This window comes from Osmerus mordax, chromosome 28, assembly GCF_038355195.1.
Source record: "Osmerus mordax isolate fOsmMor3 chromosome 28, fOsmMor3.pri, whole genome shotgun sequence".
Lineage (NCBI taxonomy): Eukaryota > Metazoa > Chordata > Actinopteri > Osmeriformes > Osmeridae > Osmerus > Osmerus mordax.
Genome location: NC_090077.1, coordinates 3,121,378 through 3,147,796, shown reverse-complemented (window position 1 = coordinate 3,147,796; position 26,419 = coordinate 3,121,378). Strand labels below are relative to the sequence as shown.

The 26,419-nt window shown below is 46.5% G+C and overlaps 1 protein-coding gene across 1 annotated transcript; it reads right to left on the bottom strand.

Annotated features, from left to right (window-relative positions):
* Positions 1–3,069: 3,069 nt before the first annotated feature.
* Positions 3,070–25,819, bottom strand: si:dkey-91m11.5 (PH_BCR_vertebrate and RhoGAP_Bcr domain-containing protein). The gene is made up of 23 exons (XM_067231118.1): positions 24,414–25,819; positions 16,170–16,351; positions 14,628–14,732; positions 14,341–14,526; positions 13,584–13,691; positions 13,306–13,363; positions 13,135–13,187; positions 12,858–12,998; positions 9,914–10,035; positions 9,611–9,776; positions 9,281–9,400; positions 8,993–9,068; positions 8,772–8,876; positions 8,574–8,648; positions 8,174–8,271; positions 7,951–8,073; positions 5,897–5,956; positions 5,586–5,695; positions 5,327–5,466; positions 5,061–5,195; positions 4,560–4,665; positions 4,213–4,375; positions 3,070–4,086 (listed from the first exon to the last, which is right to left on the bottom strand). Exons 1-23 carry the CDS (start codon positions 25,747–25,749, stop codon positions 3,997–3,999), a joined length of 3,858 nt encoding a protein of 1,285 aa, XP_067087219.1. The 5' UTR covers positions 25,750–25,819; the 3' UTR covers positions 3,070–3,996.
* Between the last annotated feature and the right edge of the window lie 600 nt (positions 25,820–26,419).

Below are 26,419 nucleotides of genomic sequence, written 5' to 3'. Positions count from 1 at the left end.
CTCTGCTCAAAACTCCACACCCTGACAGGGATAGGAAAAATGTGTTTATCAGCTCATGTGCTTGACTCAGGTCTGGAATCAACCTGATGTAACGATGGGGCCAAGAAAGGAAAAAAAGTCGATGGGAGGTGAAGTGCTTTTAACAAAATGTTGCTTTGGTTCAAGTCAGGGAAACGAATACAGCAGCTTGTTTAAAAATGCTTGCAAGATGCCTAAGGATTTCTGATATGGACCAAATGGACTGCCAAACTGCAGACTAAGACTCATCACCTTAGGTGTTTAGCACTTTTTGTCAGGTGGTGGCTCACAGTTCTCAGTTCAAATTCTAAAGCAGTGCTTGAGATGGGGAGGGGCTGACGTATGAGTAATATCACTCAGCTGAGTGATATTAGTGCTGCCTATTCTGCCCCTAAGAGTCAGAGGAGGAAACTTACCCTGCTGCTAGCTTCTCGGCATTCAGCTTTTTATAAAACCACTGTATTGACAGCTGTGAGTGCTCATTAGAATTAAGACCAAGCCATGCTTCGTTAAAAAGAGGAGCAAAAAAAAAAACACCCTAAAGATTCTATCGGGTTAAAGCTTCTGGAACTGGGGGGGAACCATACTTGGACTGGAATTATGAGATGTTTCCAGAGATTGTTTAACAGCTCCCCCTTGTCTACTTAAAGCTCACGTAAGCAGTTGAGGGGCTCAGCTTGTGAGAAGAGAATGTGGCTATACTGGCTAATGTCTCTCAGATGCCTAGGCTATGCTGTGCTGTAGCCTGGCAGTTCCTGTGGTGGGGAGGTGCCTGTTTATTCAGACCCCCCATAGAAATATGCTAAGTGTACACATTCCCCAACAGCCTGAGATGTAGACAGAGACTGCATCGTGTAACCTGACTAAATGGTAAAGTGCAGAGCAAGCAAGCAAAAAAAACGACCACCAGTGTGTGTGTGTGTTTGTGGGGGGCCCTCATCCCACTCTCCTCTGTTTAGAATGTGCATGGTGTGTTGCCAAACACGGTCCCATGCTGACATGAGCACTACTGCTTTCAGAGCACAGCTCAATTCTGGTTCAAAGCATCCAAAAACACACATCTAACCAAGGTGGCAGCCCTCTTTTTAGGAAGGGCTTTGAATGAGAGAGGAAGGTAGGGGCCATTTGTGTTGATAAGGCTGGACACGCTTAACTTTTCAGTCTATTCGCCCTGTTCTCTACAGAACACATCAGATCACAAAACCAACACCATGCATTTTCCAAAGCTAAAAAGGTGCCATTTGATCGCAGCAATTCCAAGAACTGCAAAAGTCCCTTGGATCTGATCCCAGACTGACCTGCAAGACAGCCCCCTGAGTGCCTTGCTGTGAATGAGACAAAGCCAGGAGAAAGAGAGGTAGGGGAGACGTAAACAGTGAACATTTCAGCCCTTCTCTCTCATTCTACAACAAGCCCCCTCCCTGTTTCTCCTCTTCCTTATTCAGTGTGCTTTGACTGCGGGGAGTCAGTTCCTTTTCATAACACCAGTTTCCTGTGGCATACCCCTTGAATAAGAAGCTCACAGGGGTGAAGCATGACAAGGCATCAGTGAGTGAGAAAGAGCAGACAGAGTAACCTCTGAACTGGAGTCGAAAATATCCCTTCCAGCCGTAGAACATGCCCTAACATGGAACTCTCCAAGCCATCATGAAATCCTAAAATTAATAGCTGATAAACAATTTAGACAAAAACAAGCTTATATTTACTGTCGTTATTAACCTTTGGTTTCTAATGTTTTGTTTCCAAGAGCTTGAGATTTTTGAGTAAAGCAGTATGAAGCATTTTCCAAATGTAGGTTGGGGAGAGAGAGACAAAGAAGAGTAATTACTATTGCATAAGTCACATTCTCTGGACAGTGAATTGGAAGGACATTCTGTAAAAATATTGTTCCAGTAGAGTTAGTCAATTTCAGAAAATAGAGCCTGCAGTTAATATAAACTCAAGAAAGACATACAGAATCACTTTCAGTACATTTACATGCCTACTCACGTGTTTTAGACAGCGTGTTTACTTGTGTGTTTGTTTAAGAAACAGAGGGTCAAACTAATCAACATTTAAAATCGATTTTCAAACATTTAGCTCACGACATGTTAGAAGGCTAAAAGTAACTTGTAGCGAATGCTAGAAGGAAGGAATTAATGTTACTTTTTGTTTGTAAATTTTAGATAGTGCTAGCTCTATCTATTTCACAAACTCATCTTGGCATAATTTCCTATGGACAATGCAAAATATAAACTGTTGGTTTTATGGACGAAATACCAACAAGACTGAAACGCCTGATTCATAACCTGCTAATATAGCTAGCCTGAGTAGGCACAGCAACTGATGAGTAGTATTAGTACTAGCCTAGTAGTCCTAACAATGGTTTAATTACCAGTAACAGAACGACTGACAATGTAGGGTGGGTAGCTTTCGAGTGTTACTAGGGGTTAGCTGCAGCGATAGGGCTATAGTACCCAACTAGCCGGCTTGTAAACCATCCCTATCATAACCAAACGTGTAGACATACATTTTCATGTAATTCAGAGGTATAATTGATCTGGCTAGCTTGGTAGGTTAAGGGTTTCACTCATGCTGGACTCACTTAAACGTTAGCTAACTAGTAGTGCTAGCCTAGTAGCCTAGCTAGCTACTACTGTACTGTCAATGCGTAGCATCGTTAGCGAGCTAGCTAATCAGCCCACTCGGGTCGGATCTGACAATCCCTTTGCTACAAATTCATATTTCACGAATATTCTCATACCTTGAGTTCTATATGGTCCCTCTTGATGACTAGCCAGGCTATATAGTTTCAGTTGACAGTTTGCCTTTGTAGCCGGTAGCTAAAGTTAGTTCAATGATTCTCGGCATTCCCATTCCATACTCCCTTCCCGTTCAGCATCCATCCAGTGCAACTCAAATTCATGCCTCGCCTCGGTCTGAGTCCTAGACGTAGGCTACCTACCTTGTCTAGACTAGAATCATAATTATAGATGTATTTTACACCCACAAGAACCACCTTTTTTTCCTGTATCTGACAAGTTTGACAGTTGACTTTTGGAGAGACCTTTAATTTTTTTTTTACATTATTGAAGATGATGCCATATGGAACTGCCATTTACATAAAATGGTTGTAGTTCAACTTATGAAACACTTTTTTTCATGAAACCACACTTAGCTAAAACAAAGGTGGATACGTTTTAATTAGGTAAACACATTGTAGGCCTACAGCAGAGAAAACATTTATAAACACTCAAGTAAACATGCCTGCACGTTAAATGTCTTCAGCCTCACTAACATATTACAAAATAAAGAGAGCATTGTGTAAACATCAGGTGCTTTCAAATGTTCCTATAGGGAATCAGCAAGGAAAATGTTGGCACAGGTGATGGTTAGATAGACTAATAACCTAACATTTCCTAAAACATTAACAAGCAACATTAAAGATACAGCGCAAGTCCTATCCATTAATGTATTACAGACCGTGTCTAGTTTGGAAATTAGCCTTTTATGTTTCCAGCCTTTCATGTTTTTGGCTTCCATCAGTGATGAGTTCCGTCCCTGTAATGAGCTGATTGAGTCATATATAATTACTAGAACTAGACAGCATCATTAATTGTCTAGAATTGTCTAGTGATAGTGTTGAATGGGTATAGTGCATTATGATAACATCTCAACAACTAGGTATGAGTATGAACTACGAAACAAATTCGAATAGAAGTGCAAATATTGATCATAAAAACAACTTGTGTACAAAATCAAGGAATGGTCAGAGTAATTCAAATCAATGTTTTTCTTAAATCCAATCTGGGGGTAAGGTCAATGCATGGATCTCTCATGTCAGAGGCTTTGGTCTGGTCCATTCTGCAGTGTGCTGGCATCCTCTAGTGGCTCAAGTTAGCATTGCTGCTCAGCAGCATGTACTTGCTCCAACATCAGCCATTCTAGTTATAAACTGACAATTTCCTGTAAAATTTTCGGACAAGTCCTCGTTTCATGTTATACTTCAGTAGAGAAAAGGAGGCTTTGACGTTTGCTGTCAGGGGTAGGAATGCTCTCCAGTTGAAGGAAATATAACAGGAGCTGGACCTAAAAGCAACAAAAAAGAATTGATTAGAATTGATAGAGTTTTGCATGTGCAACGAGTTTCTGGGCTCTGCACATACCACTGACACCCTAGAACAGCCCAAATTCAACTGTCAACCCTGACAGTACCTGTGACATGACCTCCAGTGACCAGCTGTCATTCATAGTGATGGGCTGTGAGGCATTGACTTGAATTTTGCTGTCTTTCTCAGACGGACGGAGCAAGGTGGGGCCAAAGACAGTGGCCAGGTTGTGGAACGACATCTTGTTGACACATTCATTTTCAGCAATCCTTCGAGAGGGGAGGGAAACCAGAAATGTAGCTTACAGGATGCTTGATTCGTATTGATTAACCCATGACAAATGCTCTACGACAGGTTATACCTATTGCCAACAGAGGGGGGGAGTTTCGATAGCTTTGTTTGGATGGAACTCATTTTTACAAATGAGGGTTGTTGTGTTTCTAGAGACCGTACCTCTTCAGGTGATCCAGCAGAAAGAGGAAGGTCACCAGGTTGGGTTCAGGCAGGGACATCAGCAGGTTTAGCATGCAGCTCTCCTTAGCCACACTGTCTGATAGGGCTGCAACACGAGATATTTACATTTAGTCATTTAGCAGACGCTCTTATCCAGAGCGACTTACAGTAAGTACAGGGACATTCTCCCCGAGGCAAGTAGGGTGAAGTGCCTTGCCCAAGGACACAACGTCATTAAGCACGGCCGGAAATCGAACCGGCGACCTTCTGATTCCTAGCCCGATTCTCTAACCGCTCAACCACCTGACTCCCTGACTCCCTGAGATCAATCTTAGTTTAAAAGTAGCAACACATAACATACACTTTACCTTTTATGTATGATTATATCGCTGATGACAAATCACCAAGGTATTCTTTTACCAAAAGCAATTTACAACTGTGCATATAGTAAGTGTAACAATGAATCTAGGTTTTGGGGGGGGTAACAGCAGAGATACTGACCAATGCCTCCAGCAAAGTTGGGGTACAGGTCATCAGTGAAGAGAGGTTCTGGCAGTTCGCGGAAATACAGCTTCAGTGTTCCAGCAATGGCATTCACATCCATCTCCCTCATCATCACCGACACATCTTTATTGTCTACCAATCAGAAGGGGACATCAGCACCAGAAATTAATTAGAGAGAATACTACCCGAATCTATCCATCACGGCCATCGTATTACAGTAGATTTCCGTTGTTTGTGAGGGAGGAGAGATGAGATGAACTCACTGGCGTCGAATGCAGCCTTCAGAGTCTGGATGTCTGTGGCTACTCCCGAAACACGGTAGATGCCCACTTCCTCCATCCCTCTCCGCTCTATCTCCTCCACACACTGCCTCACGATCAGAGGCACCTTGGAGCGCTCCCGTCTGTCAAGGACACAAGCATTCCTCACCGTCAGCATACCGTGTCTGATTCCTGTTTTTCCTGGTATATTAGTCCCTTTGTGAACATACACGTCATGTTTCGTGGCCTCTCCTTCACTCACTTGGTCACAGCGCTGATTTTGACGCCAAACACCCCTGACTGTTTCCGTGATGGCATTCTCTTCAGGCTGAACTCCCGGCTGGTGAACTTCATTGACAGCTTCACCTCAATCTGTCCCCCAAAAATGTGTTGTACGAATTTTAACATTGTCACCTCCTGCTTGTCCTTAAACCTTGTAGCGGGTTCAGGAGATGATGCAAGTGTAACGTTATAGATTCACAGCTACAATGCTGTTCAATATGTAATCATCACACTATGGTGGAACTGTAGATTTAAAACTTTAGAAGCAGTGATGACTTTCCAAGTACATACCCCATTCATGGCGATGACTGTCCTCTGCCAGTCTTTGTTCTGTAATGTTTGAGGATCCAGCTGGAAAACGTTAGCTAATTGTTAAACTGGGTGTGTATCATAAATATGACACATCAATGAAATACACAGTAAAAACAAGTTCAAAGTAACAGCAACACATTATATAACCTAACAATCATCAGATCTTCATCTTAGTCTCTCGTTTAAAAGATTGGGTACTTTGCTCCTATACTTCCCATTCTCCAAACATATGTCTGGATCTTACATACTGTACCAAGTGACACTCAATCATCCTTACATAAGCGCCACATGGTTGGGTACTGTCAGCTCATGTCACTGATCTGTTTTAATCATCTGACTAACACTGAACTGCCAGCGTTCATTTGGCGTGATCAGGCACGAGTGTTGTGATAAAATCATCTCCAAGCAAGTGGGAGTTCTTCTGATTATCTGACACGCCAGATGTCCTTTCACCCAAAGAACAAAAACAATTCAATCTCATTCGGATTATTTCTTTGTTTCTTTTTACGTAACACTATAAGCACGCCTTCCAAAATATAATGAACCAGATATACGCATTAAAAAGAAGAAAAATAGGCAATACATTCATATTCATGACATTTGGAGACAGGCAAAAGGATCGCTAAGAGCTCTACAATGTTTACCCCCAAAATACCACGTATTTTGAATACCTATCCATCCACATACAACCACCAGTCTCTGCGCTGTATGGTTACCTTCTGCCTGAGCAGGGTGTTGCGGACTCGCCCCCACAGACGAGCCCCCGTGCCCTGGGGTTTCCCAGGACCCGGGTCCCCTTCCTCCTCCAGACTGCAGGTGCTAACGAACCGGCTGCTGATCTGATCCACGTTCTGATCCAGCTCGCTTTCGCAAGTGTCACTCATTCTCTTCTAGTCTCTTGGTCTCAGTATCTACTTTCGCAAAGCTACTTGACTGAAAAATGAAAGAAAAAAAGCTGTCTAGATAAAATCAAATCTGTAAACTTAGTTCCATATTACAAGACCAGGCTCCCACAGTCATGTATATGGTCCAGTTATCCACAACAGTGTCCTACCCGCGTACTGTCCTCACCATAGTCCAGCTACTTTCCCTCCCGATGAAAACAAGATGAACAAAGCCAGCTCAGGGACCACGTTGTCTTTCTGTTGTCCCACATCCCAGATGGATCTGTGGATTAACTTCTGAGAATCCCCTCCTACCCAGATTACGGACGCGTGTCTGTAGCTGCCTGGAAGCACAGCTGCATAGGTCCAGCCTCCCTGGTGGTCTCGTCTAGATCCACAGAGGTGACCCCTGACCCTCAACTTGACGACTTTGCTAGTTCCTTTCCTTCTCCTCCTCCTAAATCCTCCTTTAATTCCATAACATGTTCAGGACAAATGCACACAAACAACATGAATAATCTTTCTTCCTTTAATCACAAACTAATGTTCCACTGAAGAGGTCAGGGAGAGGACAGTGAGTCATGACCAGGGTCCTGTACACTAATCCCTGAAAGTGATCTTCTTATTAATCAGTGACGCAGCATATTGTGCGTTTGCTCCGAGGCCCAGTCATTGCCTGCTAGTCTTTTCTTTACCTCAAGTTATTTTTGCCTTGAGCGGGTGGAGAAAAGTCTGTGACTTTCAAGGAAACGTATTTATCTCAGGCACTGTCTATGCCCACCTATAAAGCAGAAAGAGCCATTCTTTCACTGATCACAAAAGGGATTCTCTCTGCGTTCCCCTTCCTCCCTCATGTGTTGGAGGACTGCCAGAAGATGCATTTGGCTATCCTGTCTCCAGTCCCAACTGTCATCTCCCCATCTGTCTCAACTACACCCCTGCACCAGGCAATGGTGACCAATCAAGAGCCCACCAATCCCTTGTCTTTTCAGCACCGTAGGGTGGATCCTCACCACCAGCCTACCATAGACCAGATAAATCCCTCTCACAATGGAGTGTCATTGGAGTTTCAACATCAACATTCTCCTGACACATATTTCAAGTTGTTGGAAAGGCAGAACAGGATGTCATATCCCTCATCCCCCTCACCTGCAGCTGTCCTTTGGCCATGATCCTGTCTGTGTTCTCCCCGTCCTCCTTGGTTTTGTGGCAGCACTTCTCGTAGCACAGCAGCCTCAGGGTCTGAGAGCCCTCCAGCTCAATCTCAAACTCCTGCATGGCACACAGACAGATTAGTTCACTGGTGTGACGATATAGAGGTGACTATGAACTAGGTCACCGCAGGCCTGCGTGCTGACAGACTGTATGTCACCTCGTTCCAGTTGGGTTCTGTAGAGTCTCGGTACACGCGTGTCTTGGCCTTGTTCACAAAGTAGCCAAAGGAATCAACCTCCAGAGTGCAGTAGAGATCTGAACAGAGGAGCAACTGCTTTTAATCCAGGAAAACATCCTAGCTAAGCCTTTATATGAACTCCGAAAGTAATTAGGTCACAAATACTGATTTGGGGGTACAAATGCTGTACATTTAGGTTGAAGAACCACAGGGGATAATCCCACATATAAACCCTCCTGTAGTACCCAACATTGACAGAGAGACTAAGTGAGCAGATGGGATTGACAAGGAGGCTCTCCTGCACTCCCCCCCTCCCCCCCACCCCCCGACCTGGGTGACTGGATTATTACCTAGAATATGAAAACTAGATGCCACTTACTTAAACTCTGTTTGAGCCCTGACGCAGAGTGAACGATTACATTCAGGAAGCCGTAGAGCCCAGATGACTCATCCTCTGCAGACAAACAGGAGGACAGAAAAGAGAGTCCTGATTGATTTTCTTTTCATAAATCGGAACTGTCAGAAAATGTTCTCTGTGGTGAATATCTGCCTTGTCAACCCGACTTGTACGGCCTACCTTCTTTATTCATGGTCATTGGGATTGTATGGACGGTCTGAAGCTTCACACACGAGTTGGTTAGCATCTGCAGCTCCAGAGAGGTCAGAGAAAAGCTTTTGAAACCTGCAGCAGAGAACATGACAGAGGGGGGTGATTCTGATGGTCACCACGCCGTAGCAGGGTTGAGACAGTAAAGTGGAGAACAGCGGAGAGGATGTTGCAGAGAGAGAACCCCTCACATTTCTTCTGCTGCTCCCGGATGATGTCTCTCCACTCTGCGCGCTCGTAATCGGAGGAGATCAGGAAGGTGAAGCCCTGTGTGGAACACAAACGGCGTTAGCACAATATCAAACAGTCAGACACCCCCAGGACAGGCTGTACCACATCACCACACCTGTAGAGGGCAGCAAACCGCCAAACAAAATGACTGACCAAACCACGTATGACCCAGCAGGCAGGTAAAGGCACAGTAATACTACTGGGGAGTAAGAGAAAGAGGCTAGCCCTAACTCTGCGGGCTGTCTCACCTTCCCATTCCTGTTGGCCACTCTGAACGCCATGCTGGGGGACATGAGAAGCAGCAGAGACTCCTGCTCTGACAGCTTCTTCCTCATCCTCTCCATCGCCTTCGCCCCTTTAGTTGTTCTCTGGAAATACGAAAGAATTAAACTTGGCTGCCGTTCAAACACGAACGTCCACACACAAAAAAAAGTGTCACAATGGAGGCTGTTCTATTTTAAGGTCTACTTAGAAACACGAGGGTTCGTGCCCATTTTGTTGATGTCGAAACGAAATGTGTGAATTGATCTTGATATCAACATTCAGGAAATCCTCTCTCACGTCTCCCGTTCTTATACCTTCTCTCTCTGGATGTCGTTCTTGATCTGGGAGATCTTGATCTTCATGGCATCGATCTCCTCATCCTGGACCAGGGGGATGGGGGTGGACTCGGAGTCCTCGATAGTCTGGAAGGTGAGGTCCGCCAGTGGGATGTACCACTTACAGTCATACTGCTGACCTTTCCTGGACACACACACAGGCACAGGGAAGCACCATCACACACCAAACACCGAGAAGGGGAGCCTACATTGCTTCTAGCTCAGGTAGACCAGTTGATGCCAGAAGTGGGTGTTGACGGTCAGGGGACGGCACGGACTCACCCTGCCGTTTGTTTCTTCAGCTTGGCGCAGAGCAGCAGGTCTGTGAAGAGGAAGACGTGACGGAGCTTCCTGGATCCCTCCGCCAGCTCCACCATGAAGCGGTCTCTGAGCAGCTGACGGTTCTAGGTGGCAGAGAAGAGGAAACCACACACTGAAGGTTCTAGGTGGGGGGAGAGGAGGAGACCACACACTGAAGGTTCTAGGTGGGGGGAGAGGAGGAGACCACGCACTGAAGGTTCTAGGTGGGGGGAGAGGAGGAGACCACACACTGAAGGTTCTAGGTGGGGGGAGAGGAGGAGACCACACACTGAAGGTTCTAGGTGGGGGGAGAGGAGGAGACCACACACTGAAGGTTCTAGGTGGGGGGAGAGGAGGAGACCACGCACTGAAGGTTCTAGGTGGGGGGAGAGGAGGAGACCACACACTGAAGGTTCTAGGTGGGGGGAGAGGAGGAGACCACACACTGAAGGTTCTAGGTGGGGGGAGAGGAGGAGACCACACACTGAAGGTTCTAGGTGGGGGGAGAGGAGGAGACCACACACTGAAGGTTCTAGGTGGGGGGAGAGGAGGAGACCACGCACTGAAGGTTCTAGGTGGGGGGAGAGGAGGAGACCACGCACTGAAGGTTCTAGGTGGGGGGAGAGGAGGAGACCACACACTGAAGGTTCTAGGTGAGGGAACATCTTCACTGACACCAGTGGGAAGGGGGAGGGGTAGCTATTTAAAATAAAAATAAAAAATACAATATGCTCATGGTCTAGTATTTGAATTTCTCAACTACAATGATCCAGTGTCACCCTGAGGTTAGTTGCTTATCCTATTACTTGACAACTGGTATTGCATTTAGTACACTTTCTGCTGTCCCAGATACACAACGGTTTAAAAGCAATATTTGATCCCATCAAAGTGAACCCACAAGAACTGCACAGCAGGAAACCATTCATCCAATCCCCCATTGACAAAACACAGATTAGGGTAATAAACTGTTGTGCTATGGGGTCACCACACATTTCATTTGCCATCAAGGTTTTATAATCCCATGACAACTGAATTGCATGTACAGTAACATGAAAAAGGAACGTGCTCTGGGTAATTATGGACTTCAGTAGAGCTATTTGATGAATGTGAACAGGCTGGCTCTATACAGGAACTTTCCCAAGCCTAAACTGCTAATTACACCAATGACGCAAACAAAGTATACTTGTGTAAGTCCCCAAATACATACAGTTAATCCTATTCATATGCTTGTATACAGAAATGAGCTGTATGACATAAAGCTCAGTTCAAACCTCTAACCGCTGTCTCTGTAACTGTCTGGTTGTTCTAAAAATGCTCGTGTTTTCAGTAACAGATCATCATTTCAGCACTTCCTGTGATCCTCCCAGCCAGCCTTCCAGGCCAGCAGGGTGGTGACGGAGGCTATGACATCTGGTCTTCCTGTGGACGGGCGAGAGCTTAGGGTGTCAGTGTTGTTCATCCTCACCTTTGACCCATGGACACAGGGCTGCTTATAGTCACACACACACGGTACACACCCCCCCCCCCCCTCTAACCACAGAGCGGCAAAAGAAGGACTCCACCAGGGAGGAGATTTCTGGGTTCAAAATTCCTGTATTTACATTGGCATCTGATTGAGCTGTTTTCATGTTCCTTTTTAAGACAACTAACTACAAAAAGCTGTAGGAGAGGCCTACCAAAACATAACTACAAAGGACTCAAATCATCACAGTAATTACACTGTGCATACACAAAACTCATGCTGCGTACAATACACTAACTAAACTTCACTGGTTAAATGGGGAAAGCCAGAGCCAGACTGTAGGCCCACACATGAAATAGACATTCTCGACGAAACTCCGTACTTGTACATTTCATGTACTCATTTACTTATGCTAAGAAGTCCAAATGTGAGGGGTGGCAATGAGTGGGAGTTTCCAGTAATGATAGAGGAAGTTCTCAATCAGGGAATCTGAATCAGAGGGGGTCAGGGGGGTGAGGGAAAGAGAGAGAGGCAAAGCCAGTGCAGTACTCATGAGGAAGGGTGGGCAGATGTTCGATAAGACCGGTAGCAGGTAATTTCTGGGAAACGAAGCTCAGAAACTTGGAGAGAAGGATGGGAGTGACCAAAGATTAGGTGATGGGCTTTCCTGGTAATTTCGTGGAGACCCTCGGCCTTTCGTGTTTATACTACTGGGTCATGTGCTTCCTCTAACACTCCCCCTTCCTCCGCTAATAAAGCAGACAGGCAAAGATGACTCAGCACAATCTGAGTCACCAAGCTGGTTTATTACCATTCCCAGCCGCATCGTTCTGAAGGCTTTTACTGTTACACGACAGAATGCTCACACACCGTTGCCACTTTGACTCTCAGATGTCTGTGGATCTGCACGCGTTTGGTGTTTGAGGTAATCCATCCTGGCCACATGAAATACTGTGGCGTGATAAAAACAAGAGAAGACAGTGTTCTCTCCCTTCATCAGGCAGTGACTGCAACTCATATCCTGACAACCGGCTAAAGGTCCTCAAATACTACCTACACAATGAAGCACTGTTTTACTTACTAGGATGTGTGTGGCCACAAAAACATATGGCATTACAAGGAAGGTCAAGGCACTCTCTGTGCCCAGTCTGTGCCACTGTGCCTGCCTGTCAGACCACTGGATTTGTCCTTGGCAGAGAGAGCAAGTGTTCCAAGGCGGGTACAGACTGTACCCCCACCTACTGTGACCCTCCTCTAGTGCCGAGGCGGGGGTGGAGGGGTGGGTGGGTTGAGGGGGGAAATAAAAAAGCAAGCTATACTGCATCCATAAGAATGAGTATACACTTTTTTTTCAGAATCTGAATTTGGTTTATTCGCCATGTATGTTCTTGGTGAGTGCCCAATGGGATCTATTTCGGACGAGCAGTCTCGTCCAATCACGAAGCCACCTTGTTCCATACTGACCTCTCCCTTCTTGATGGTCATGGACTGCCTGCGCGGGGTGATCTCCTCGTTGATGCTGGATAGGAAGTTCTGGGAGATGCGCAGGGCGTCCTGCAGCAGAGGGTGGTCCGGGTGGCCTGAGGGAGTGTGCTTCAGAAGGTCCTGCAGGGAGAGAGAGTGAGAGAGAGCCGAGGAATCCAGCTGGGTCACCATACATCTTGTGTGATTGTGAAGTTTGGTGTCAACACACTGGGAGTGTTGCCCGGGGCGATGAGGAGTGAATGTTTGTTTGACGTACATGCAGAACAAGGGTGCTACGGGTCACTCTGTCCACTGGTTTATAGAGCAGGGCTGTGGGAGGAGAGGGGGATACAGGAAATTAGAAACAGCTTGTACCCTTTTTTGGGAGGGGGGTCACAATTTTCTTGTAGTATGTTTGAAACGTCTCGAATGAAGTTGTTTCACTTACTTTCCAGTGAATGTTTGGCCTGGTCTTTGCACTCCTTTGCCGTCCTGACCTTAAGATTCTAAGGGCACAACAGGAAGGTCATCTTGGCGTTTCAAACATTAACAAGGAGATAAAATCACTGCTAAACAGCTCCATAAGCCACGAAGGCGCTACTACTGTAGACACCGGGGGAGTGTTGAAGTTGCCTAGTCGACACTTCCCTAATGCAGCTGCACAACATCAAACAGTGGCTTTGCCGCCACACTCCCCTGCCCCGCTGTGAGTGGTGCGATACATACCTCAGATATTTCAGCAAACTGGATGTTAGCCTGGCAGCACTTGTCGGCTGTCTCCACGGCAACCTTATAGTTATCCACAAAGGCCCTGTACACTCCCAGCTGGCTGGCCTATAGTGGTGAGAGAGGCATGGAACACAAATGTCTATGAGAGTTTATCTGGTAAGGGGCACTGGGGCGTTAAGTGAGACGACAAAGTGGAAAGTTGCCCTCTCTAGTGGTGCATACACACAGCCTAGGCAGGCCTGTCATGCTAGCTGTTTTTTCCATAAAACACAAACAAGATTTATATTGGTATACTGTTGAGCTGAGGGAACACTCATAACATGACACACTGGCCGAATGGCTTCTGTGGGTGCACACCATGTGTGACATCTTTTTCTCCTTCACCTTAATAGTGAGGCTGCTCTTCTGGTCGGGAGCGTCCTAGAGTGGTTTGTTCCTCTTTATTGCCTGTCATGTGGTAAAGCAGGCTTTTATCTGTGCAGGAGATGTCTCCAGGCTGTCTGCTCAGCTGCATCCATCGCACGTTAAAGCCAGTCTTTAACTCCCTCGTTTCTCTTCTCAACCTCTCCTTCTTTCCACTAATATTAATGATCAAAGTCGGTCTACTGCCGCAAGACTTATGATCTGAACTGTCTCCAAAAGTGACTGATTGACTTAATAACTACCTACAAAAATGTCTAAAATGCTTTCGGAGTCTGAGGGAGGTCTGGGTGAACAAAGGAACTCTAGAATGATCCATCACAAGCAACCGCACCAGTTTCTGGAAGAGATCCCCCACACACTGGTTGTGGCTCCAGTCCTGGACTCTGGGTAGCAGTGCGTCATAGAAGTCCTTGTGGATGTCATGGAGCTCTGGCACCTTGAAGAAGATGATCTCTATCTGCTGGATGGTGAGCGTTGGCTGGGAGGTGGTGGCCGCCGCCCTCAGAGGCTTCATAGGCTGGTGTAATCAGTTCAAGACCAAGGTTAGTGTGTGTGTGTGTGTGTGTGTGTGTCTGCGAGTGAGCAAAACAGTTCCCATGGTTTTCATCCAACACATACCAGGAGGAGAGCCTCCAGGTGGCTGAGATACATCTCCTCGCTGGCCAGGATCCCGGACAGAACCCACTTCCTCATCTCCAGCCCTTTCTCTTGATCCAGCTCACCCTAGAACGGGGGATGGAGAGGGAGATGAGTGAGAGGAAGACAGCGTGTGAGAGAGATGTAGAGATAACATTTCCCTGTTGAGACTTTCGGCTCCTTTTGGGATTTTTAGTTTGAAACAGAAGCGATCTTCACTAATCCCCTCAGAGTTCAGTGAGGCCTCTTAAGCCCCTCGGGCAGGAGAGAATGTTCTCCAGGGAAGAGAACACCACAGATTTGATGAATACTACCATGGGATGCAGAAGTCAAGCCTAGATCTAGAAGTTTACTGTATCTGTGGTTTTCTCAACCTGTGACCTGCAGTTATTGACGGTCCAAATGCATCAGTCAGTTTAGGTTCAGAGCCACACAGAGCTGCTACAAAGCAGAGCTCTACAGACTGGCTGACATTCTCCTGACTGACTAGTGAGAGGAGCCTCGCTGGTTTTAACCTTTGAAGATCAGAGAGGGGAACACATCAGAGGCCTGGGACCCACGGGGAGAGTAGGGGTGGGCTGGGATGTGGGTGAGGTGTACAGGATGCGGTTGGGAATACCCAAGCCTCCCTAAATTAAATACGACGGGGGATCCAGTGGCAGGTAGGTGGAAACATCAACCAGGGGACTGAGATGTGGTGGCGTGGGTGAGGAACAAAAGACACTCGTGGAGGGGGATAATGGGTGGACGCAGGGGATGGAGAGTGGAGGACAGGGGATGGAGAGTGGAGGACAGGGGATGGAGAGTGGGGGACAGGGGATGGAGAGTGGAGGACAGGGGATAGAGAGTGGAGGACAGGGGATGGAGAGTGGAGGACAGGGGATGGAGAGTGGAGGACAGGGGATGGAGAGTGGGGGACAGGGGATGGAGAGTGGAGGACAGGGGATGGAGAGTGGAGGACAGGGGATGGAGAGTGGAGGACAGGGGATGGAGAGTGGGGGACAGGGGATGGAGAGTGGAGGACAGGGGATGGAGAGTGGAGGACAGGGGATGGAGAGTGGAGGACAGGGGATGGAGAGTGGGGGACAGGGGATGGAGAGTGGAGGACAGGGGATGGAGAGTGGGGGACAGGGGATGGAGAGTGGAGGACAGGGGATGGAGAGTGGAGGACAGGGGATGGAGAGTGGAGGACAGGGGATAGAGAGTGGAGGACAGGGGATGGAGAGTGGAGGACAGGGGATGGAGAGTGGAGGACAGGGGATAGAGAGTGGAGGACAGGGGATGGAGAGTGGGGGACAGGGGATGGAGAGTGGGGGACAGGGGATGGAGAGTGGAGGACAGGGGATGGAGAGTGGGGGACAGGGGATGGAGAGTGGAGGACAGGGGATGGAGAGTGGGGGACAGGGGATGGAGAGTGGAGGACAGCGGTGGCAGAAGTGGGGCAGTCCGTGAAGGGACAAGGGCAGAGGAACAGGGAGACAGAGACACAGAGGCTCGTAGTAGCGGTTGACCCAGTAACATTACCGAGAGAGTGGACTCCAGAGAGCCGGAGGAGAGCGTTTCTCGGCTGCTGCGGCTTTTGGAGCGGAGGCGCGGTGACGGGGAGGGGGAGGTGCCAAAGGGCAGGAGGTCGTGGTGGCTCTGGCTGTCCTCGCCGGCCTCCAGGTCGTAGCCATAGGAAAGAGGGGTCCCACTGTAGGGGGCCTCTGTGATAACCATAGAAACAGGTAGGGTCAGAGATGATGTAAAAAACGAATGCAACTACAGCAGTTCATAAACTCTCCCTAACATTGCATCACAAACCAATATAATGCACTGGCAATTGAGGGTATGGCAAAGGCATGTTAAAAACAACAATTGAAACAATTCTCTGACAATACAAAAAGCTCTTTTTTTTCAAACCAATGAGAGACAACTCCTTTTTTTGGCCAATGCTGTGTCTCTGTGTTTTAAATCCCTTGTGACCTTCAGAGAGCCTCTTTCCAAATCTAGTTCTGAGCCTGTGCCGGGCACATAGTGATTGTCCCAAAGCAGTGGATCAGCACATACAACTGCAGACGTGTCCCACTCTGCTCTGTTGTGATGGAGAACACTACAGGTCCCTCTCTAAATCCCTACCACACAGATGCAGTACATTGTGTACTACTTAATATGCTCTACTTTCTATCGAAGTAGTAACCTAAAAAGTCATTCGTAACCTCCATAACGAAACCTGGTAACAACTGTGTTTCTCCTTCTCAGCCAGGTCATCTCCCTATCCTCCTACTACATGTACAGTAAAAAGAGACCTGCTGTCTGGTAAATGTCAACAGCATCTAATGTTTGTGCTTCACCTATATGTTTCCTCAATCAGTCATCTGGCAGTGGAAAAACAAGTGGTAAGCCCTGTTATTGTCATCTTGACTCCACATCACTGTCTATCATTACCGGCAGTTAGTGTGTGGAAACAGGCGGAACAGCTCGAGTCAATGAAGTGATAAAAAGAGGTCTGTTTGACTCGTTTGGGGTCTGGTTAAAATAGCACTGACGTCAAGCATGCGAAGATTACACAGTGACATGAGTTACACCATGACAGGATGACAGTAGATCACCTCTGCTTGGTAAACAAGGGAAAGAGGATTCCGGAAGCGACAGAAGATAAAGCCAGACCCAGAGGAGAGACGGCCTGACAACCAGAGACCACGACAAAAGGCCTGAACAAACAGGCAGAGTCTTGCAAACAGGGGCCACTGTGTTGACTCTGGAGTCGGACACTATAGCAGGCTATGGCAGCTTTTATACATAGGGGAAGTAGGTGTGAAAGGCCACATTCTGTGTTCCTGGCAAATAGCTCAAAAGTTCTGGCACAGGATGAATACACATCCTCTCGTATGTAGACCTGGTTTTGGAAGCCAGCGTCAAACCGACACGCAAATCTTAAAAAAATAAGAAAAAAAACGACTGTAGTATTAACTCAACATTCCTTTTCTATGAGCCTTTATCTGTGTCCTTTTTTTAAACTCAGATGATTACTTATCTATGGGAGCATGGAAGAGAAGGAAAACACCCAAGAAAGCCATCGATGGAACAATAGATGTAACTTCTCTGACTACGGTTACTAAGGAAGTGTCGAGGCAGGACTGTCCGGAACATTCAGCGATTCATCACCCTCAGAGAGGAAACAGTCACTCTGCACAAGGTCATCTTTTTCTTGCCTCACGTCTCCCCCTACCTCCATCCACACAGAAACCTACACTCCAGCATGTACACAACCACGGCTGCCCTACTTGAATCACATCACATGTTTATCGACCCGGCCTCCACTCAGTGGGACAACCAGGAGGTAGAGAAAATGCGCCGCTGTGCAGTAATTGGGAGTGAGAAAATGGGTTCAAACTCAAACACTGTTTGACTAGGTGGTTAGACAGCAGAGACAATGTAGGACAGCTCCCCGCCCCCCCCCGCCCCCTGCACCTCCCTCCCCCCCCCCCCCCACCATCAAGGGTCAAAATGGTTTCAATTGTGCAATCGAGCTGCAATAAATACATGATAATGACATTGCATAATGGTGCTTAATCCAACAGCTGTGGTGGGACCCTGCATCCATGCAGCAGGATCAGAGGCAGACATTCTTCTGGACAATTTAGAGACGACAGTTTTTCAGTGTTCTAATACCATCCAACTTCTGGTTTAACACGGTCCTACTTAGATCATTACATGATGTACAAGTCAAGTAGCAGTTTAGTACTTCCCAAAGAACATCTCTCTTAGATCATCTTCAAAGTTTAGAATTGATCATCAAATTGTTAGATAGATAGATCTATTATAACACAGTACAACAGGACTGACCTAAAATAGCAAGAACAGTTCAGAAAGCAAGACCACAAGTTAGTTTTTTGCGCATTCTCCACGTGTGTGGCACAATACTGTTCGGTAGAGGATTACAATGGGAGTGTACATCATAAGACACATCCACTGACCTGTAATCCTAATCCACATACTTGTAGCCTATTGACCAAACCATCTCCATAGTAAAGCAATGACAAATGGGTAGCCAGTATAACTCTACGGAATAAGAGAAACAAACAATGATTTAACATCGCAATATTGGATTGAACATGACCTTGGAAGAGGACTGAGTTCACACACGGTTCAAAACAATACAGGTCAGGATATCCTTTACAAAGGAATACATCCCTTGAAATAGAACTTGGCTCGTCTTGAGTAAACAGTGTAAATGGAGCATGTTAGACATCTGATCAAATACACAGATGCCTTGTGTTGATCTCATAGATTCCTGTGAATCCTAAATCGGATCTATATGTGGATCCAAATCTCCATGTGGTGTGTGCATTAAAACTTCAGTAAGTAACCCGTGGTTGATTAAAGTTCGCCAGAACGTCTCTTAAGAGAGAAGGATGGAGTGTTCCTTCTGAAAGAGAACCAGGAAGTGGTCCAGACAGAGATCAGAGTGAGAAGACAGGGTTCCTGCCCGGACCATCTGGAGACACTAACTGCTTGATTAAATGTTCTAAACTGAGACCAGCCATTCTGTCCTATTGACATTGAGCATTTAGACCGAAAAAGGACAAAAACTGAACTTTAATATGTGTATCGATCCATGGACAGGGTTCACATTTCCTCTTAGCCCAACTGGAACTTCAGTGTCCGTAAATCATCAGGTTAGTATCGAGAACAGCAGCATGTCAGTCTCTGTGTCTCCTCTGCTGGGTGAGTTTAGCTGCAACAGCGATAAAAGAGGCAGTAGCAAATACCAATGTGTGATGTTGTGAAAAGGTCAGTGCCACTTTATGGCTCCCCTAAATGGATTCTCCTCCTGCTCGTGTGGTCACTGGGGAGACAGGGCTCAGAGATTGACCAATTGGAGGGGGGTCGAGGTGGTGATGACTGTTACACATACTGTAGCCCTTCATACCCCCATTTCAGCTCTCCTCACTTCATAAGGTGAATGCAGAGCAGTGGGACTCTGGCCAATCGCTGATGCATCCCTTTATTTAGCTCACTTGGTGACACAGATCTTCGTGCTACAAAGAGTGGCACTTCAACCCCGCTGCAGCAAAGGCTCCATTCATTCACGGCACCAGATAGGGGGCCTACTGGGGCTGGATCTGCACCCGCACTTCCCCTCAGCACATCTGTTCTCTCTCCCATCCAGCTTCGCCCATCAGGTTGAAAAGAAACAGGCTTGTGGCATCTGTGACGGGGTGAAGCTGGTTCAACAGCCCTTGAAGGAGCTGACTGGATGTGTTGGCAAGTTGTCAGAGGCCGAGTCAACCAAACATCAGCACATCCAAGTCCGTCCAAAGAGGCTGTTAAAGTAGGCGGGGGCTGGAAGGCAGACCACAGGACCAGAAGAGGCCGAAAAGGCCCACCAGCTCTCTGCTCAGATCTGTTATAAGACAGCCTAAAATTAGTGCCAACCAGAGAGCAGCAAAAAGCTGGTGCTCAGCCGCCCAGCCAAACACACCTACTAATCAGGGTGTTTAAATAGCTCAGGATGGCCACGGTAAGGCCCTGAAGAAGAGAATATCCAGGTCCAAAAATTACTCCAGTGTGTGACCTTATAGAGGACAGTCGAACTCACTTGAGCTCTGCGGTAGAGCACACACACACACTCACACTCAAAATAAAGCTGTGATAGCAGTGTGAAATAGGGGAGAAGAGAGCCATTGGATAACCATGTGGTCTTATTTCTTCATATCACACATTCAATTATTCATATCATAACACCTGTGTGCTGTCGACACAACACCAAAATAGAAACGGACTGGAAGATTTGGTTCAGTGGCAACATCCACATGTTTACAATACCGTATGAATCTCTCCTGCTGGGTGGATGGTTTCTAAGAGTTAATCAGTCATGTGAAACATAGAGTTCAGCTCAACATGGTGGGGCTGGCCTGCCCTAAAGGGACTCTCATTCAAAACACTAAAAAGCTTTGTATGTAAACGTGGAACAAAGATCCTAAACTAGATATTCATCATCAGTTCCGTGTTTTTTGTCTAATGCACTGAAAAACCGCAAGACCCGTGTCCTGGCCGTTCATTTGAAAGTACTTGCATGAAAGGGTGTTTGTTAAAGCAGTTTCCAGCAGCTAAGGGCGACAGAACGAACCCCCGTGGGGTCAGGTTGTCGGGGAGGTGAGCTCACACGCAACTTTACGTTTCGTTAGCCGTGGTCCCCACACACCCCACAAACAGCTGAGGCATTCCATAAACACTTGGCCTGCCAGCCAGCAGCACAGAGAGCCCTTTGAGGAGTCGGGAGCGGGAGGGAGGCTAAGACCAGGGGGGCCAGGGGGGTTAGAGAGAGCACGAGGGAGGATTACAGAGGAGAGGGAGGCCTGGAGGAAGGGCTGTGTTGGCTAATAAACATTTCACGCAGAGTTCTGCCATTATCTGTAGGGACATGTGTGTGAGGAAAGTGCTTCCAAATCATCCACGATTCTCTTTGGCTGTCTCTAAAGCACAGTATTCCGATCAAAGCTTGCATCATGTGCAGGGGTAGCTGAAAGCGTCCCTGCTGAATTGAGAAAGATTACTGGAGTGTTTGTTTCTGTCTGCAGCTGGCCTGGCCTGCTACTCTGATCTTCTGCCAACTGTCCATGCACACTTTCTATTCTGCCATCTTATTACCAAGGCAACCACCTGCAAGGACAGGTGACACACACACGCGTGCACAACACTCTTCAGTTCTGTGTTTTTCTGCCATGCAAGTCCCACTTCCTCTCATACATTTAAACTCAAGGAGAGGCCACATTTTTCAACTTCCTCAACCGCTAAACCCAAAGTTGTTGATATTCAGGTACAAAGACTGGCCTGTCTGGGACTCAAAGTGCCAGCCAGAAATACATGAATCTACAGTTAAACAGGCGTGGTGACCAGCACCTCTCTAATTCCTGCTGACGAGGTTAATATAGCCCTAGACCGGAGTCAGACACTCAGATCTGATCACTGTCAGACAGACTAACTGAAGGCGTTACATTAGTGTCAAAGCTGAGCTGGCATCAAGCCGCTCCTGACAGTGGTGTCTCCAGACATCTTAGAGAACCTGTCACTTTTTTTTTTTTTTACTACTGACAAGCAACATAAATAGATTCAAACGAAAGCTACAGGTGGATATTATACAGGTATGTTCAGTGCTAAAGATGTGCGTTATACCATCTTTAAAGATGATCACACATAGCTGGGATGTGCACAGTCACTGAGTCTGGCAGCTCCACTCTCATTGTCAGTGACTTCTCCTAGCCTATGAATAAATAAACCATTAGACAGTCTATGGCAAAGCCAGACTCTCCCTCATCCATAAGAAAAGTCCATGGCAACTGGCATGTCACAGCCATGATGATAATAAACTATGGCAAAACAGACACACAAGAGAGTTGCCCTCCTTTAAGGCACACAGCTAATCAGCAGCTCTATTCACAGCCATGCTTGACAATTGGCCTAGATAACCAAAGACACAGTCCTGATTCTCAAAACTCCTATTCAAAGAAAAGACACCCCAGAGATGTGTCAATTTTAGACTGACCGTGTTCCTTATGACTACAAGAGGGAGGTGGATGAGGCTTGGTGGTGTATGGCATAGACAGTTATGTGGCTATTGGCTTCACCTCCTCCGGATCCAGACACCATGCCAGCCAGGAAAACCACGCCATCAATGATGCCATGTGTCTAACTGCCAGGCAGGCCAAACATGACAGTTATTTTTATTTTTTTTACATAAAATCTTTTGCAGTCCAAATATCATACCAGAACAAACAAAGCACAACCACAGAAATATGAACACTATCCTAAAAGTCATTTGAATGCTTACATAACTAGAGTACAGTGTACCTTTATAACATTGATATTAAGATAGCTTTACAAGGCAGATTAAATGGAATTTACTGAACACTGCAATACATTTTACGAAAAAACAAAAGAATGCTTTTCCAGAAGTTAGTAACCTCAATAGGAAACAGTGGATTGTCATTCCGTGTCTCAAAACCTCCGATAACCAGAGCACTGATCCAGCAATGTGCACAATAATGTTATTACGACATCAGAAAATAAATCCAGATCTCTTGTAATCCATAAAGCACCGTTTGCATGAGGCAGCAGGACTATTACCTCTCAGGAACATGTCCTTTTTTAAACAGGCAATAAAGGCTCAACAACCTTTAGGTCTGAAGGACATCTCTCTGGTAACTGAAATCAGTGGGCTATTGCATATGTCCTTCCTTTTGTACCATGTCTGTACATGTAAATATACTGGGTTTAATAGAAAAGATATTCTGTTTTATAGTTTCATTTTTTTTTGTTATTGGTCAATAGGCCTAAATATTTGCACCCTGGCCTGGACTGCACTGCAATCTAGAAACCATTACTCTATTTGACAGCACAACCAATTTATTTGGCAACATTATTTACACTGTTTTGACAAATACTACAGTGTTCTACAGAGCAGTCTTTTGCAATGTCACAAAGCAAATAGCATGGCAAAATAAACCAGCCACAGAGCAAATGGATTTGCACATTTCTGTCATCAGAGCAGCATGCTGCCCTGGCTTACTGTTCATGCTGATTATTTCACAGACTATTTGTGAGCTTCTTGCATGTTTGGTGTTAAGTCTTATGCTTTGTACCCTATGCACTTACATAACAACAGCCTGTTCTCATCTGCAGCTTAATCTGCAGCACAGTGAGTAAGGTTCTTTGGAAACACGCACTTATTTACTACTATTGAAACCTGTGTTCATGTCCCCAAGCAACAACAGCATGTGTTGAGAGGAAGTTTATGGTATGGTTTATGCTATGGTGTCCCAACATTTGTCCTACGATTGTCGACGAATTGTGCCATGAAAATATGACACATTTGTCTAAAAATATCAAATAGCTGTTAAACTCAGCAAAACTGTATAACAAAAAAATAAAATACAAATATTTTGGCAACACAGTATAGACCAGCCTATCCCACACTTAACATTGTTACATTGTTACAGTGTCAATACATGTACTGGATGAGTGATCCTTCTATTGTGTTCACACTTAACAACAGGAAACACTGATGCCTGAAATTTGGATTGGAAGTCATGTGACACACTTTGAGGTCCCCATCCTCCTCTCAGTGAGAGTTGTCAGCCCTTTTCCTCCCCACCCCCAACAAAGAGCCTCCCTAAATTCATCACGCTACACAAACCCCTTTAAGTTAATTACTCAGTGCCAAGGACAACAACGCTGATGTGTGCTGACACGAAAACACTCTGGGTGGAATGGCCGAGTGGTTGGACGGCCCGAGGGCTCTCGGTATCTCTGTCAGAGCTTCTCCAGAGGAGCACTAGCCACCACTCAATAGAAGAGAGCAGAAAGGGAAGAAAGAGAGGGCAGGCGCACTTACAAAGGCACACGGAAAACAAGTCCTACTCTCTTTAAAAACCCACTGGGGTACTTTAGGGTCGTGCTGTATTAAAAGGACTCTAGATAATCCCGTGGGAAGCATTTAAGCAGATTTGTATCAGATCAAATGAATTCCTTCCTTTTAACATAATGTTGCAGGTGCACTTTACCACATTAATGCTATAATCGGGATCAAGAACTGACAGGACAAGTACAGACGTCCTTCAACACAGACAAGAAAAAGATGGCCAGTGAGCCTTGAGCATGCATTAAAAGTTTTGAAGTGCCTTTGCTTACTTAAACAGTTTGGTGTGATTGATCCCGAAAATAAAACAGGGTTATGATTTCTTTGGAACACACAACAAAAAACAGGAGAGCTCGCAAACCTACCCAAGTCTCCCTGGAGACTGTTGTCATGTGAGGTTCTACTGGATGTGATGGAGTCCCCGTCACTGGGCCAGATCTGACCCGTTTTGCGGACCCCCACAATGGAGGCCTCGGAAACCAACACCTGCTGCTTGAGACGCTTCTGGGACAGGGGCGTGGGGGGGCTACTGCTGTCAAAAGACTGCTGGGAATTCTGGGATGGCGAGCGGCTCTTCTCCCTGTACATGCGATAGGTGGTGGGGCTGGGCGACACATGGCTGGACTGGCCGGAGGAGAAGTCCTCCTCGCTGGACGTGAGGTTCTCATTGGAGCTACAGTCTGGCGTGTAGCCACCGCCCACATCATCGCAGCTGCCAGGGGAGTAGGAGCACCGCGGCCAGGTGAGGTGAGAGTCTTCCTCCATGCTGTGGTCTCTGATGTGGATGACCCGTCCCTCCCCGTCACTCATCATCCCCCCTACGTACACGCTGGTGTAGGGCTGACAGTCCGACGTCTGACGCTCGGGTCGGCCCCCGTTGGAACGGATGACGCTGTCCTTCAGGAAGTGCGGGTTCACTTCCACGTCGTCGTACGCCCCATTGTAGCCACAGTTGCCCTCGGTGGATCGGCCTCTTTGGATGGCCTTGCGGAGGTCTCCGGACACGGCGAACAGGTTCCCGGGCAGGGAGTGCAGGGATCTCTTGCGTTCCATCTGCATGGCCTGGCAGCCCAAGCTACTGATCTTGTCTGATACCTCCCTGTCGTTGACCTTCACCAGGCCTTTCTCGTGGTGGTACTCCATGTTTACATAGAAGGGCCTCTCCGCTCCTCCCACCACAGACAACCCCTTCCCCTCTCCGGCGGTGTGAGAATTCGCCCTCTTGATGCGCTCAAAGTTGGACCTCAGAGCTGCCACTGATCCCATGCCCATCTTGAGGGGGCAGTCTGTGTCTGTCTCTGTGGAGCACGCCGAGGGCCTGATGGGAGACACTGTCTCCCTCTGTCTGGACGGAGACTCCTCATCCACCTCTCCTTCTGGACACTCATCCACAGGCGGCTCGTCTGTGCAGGACGTCTGGTTGTCTGAGCCACTGGGCTGGTCTCCGGTGTTCATGAGACTCACTCTCTTGAAGCCCCATCGCCCACCGTCATATGTCTTTTTCTCCTTAGCCAGTAAGGTCTGCAGGTAGATCATCCGAAAGCGTTCCTTGTTCACTTCCTTCTCCAGGTGCCTGATGGATGCTTTGCATTTCTCAAGCTCCTGTTCAATGTCCATCGTGGACTTCAGTTCCATGCTGGGTGGGTCTGATTCTGGAAACTGGGCTTTCCATGCCTCTACAAAACCCACTGGTTCAACCATTGTTTAATAGAAAAGGTTATGCCCAGGAGGAAATTAAAAAAGAAATATTTTTAAAGCATGACTTACATTCTTTTACCAAAGCACACTACTCATGATGATTGAAGAAAAAGTGTGAAACCTGTTTTACATGTTCTTCATTGCTGCATAAAAGTGATAGAGAATAATAGAGAATTTAGCAAGATCCTATGAAAACGGAATGAAAGTTGTTGTCAAGAAGTCATTCTTGTCTTGTCTTGTCCATGGAAATATTTCACTGATACTCATTCAGACTCAATGATTCTTCATTCATCAGACAAAAAAAATGGAGCAATCTTCATAAGAAAGTTTTAAAAACAAAATCCAACATTCCGAATTCGATTCATGCCAGTAAATAGTGTTCTTGTTATCATGCTTTCTTCTGCAATGTTAAACTGATGAGTTGTGCGTACTACCTACTCTCCGATCACAAACACTGATGTTTTGCTCCTGAAACAGTTGAGTTGAGGTAGGTGCAGCTGAAAGTAGGAGGGGCTACACTGTACTGTTTTAAAGACACAGGCTTGTCGAGGGAGTCGCAACACAGATCGGAGTAGCCTGCATCTTTTTTATCTAGACTGTCATGGTAAAATAAATGCAGTCAAAAGTACCAAACGCCATAATTTAACATAAAGAAAATCTATCTGAAGATAGA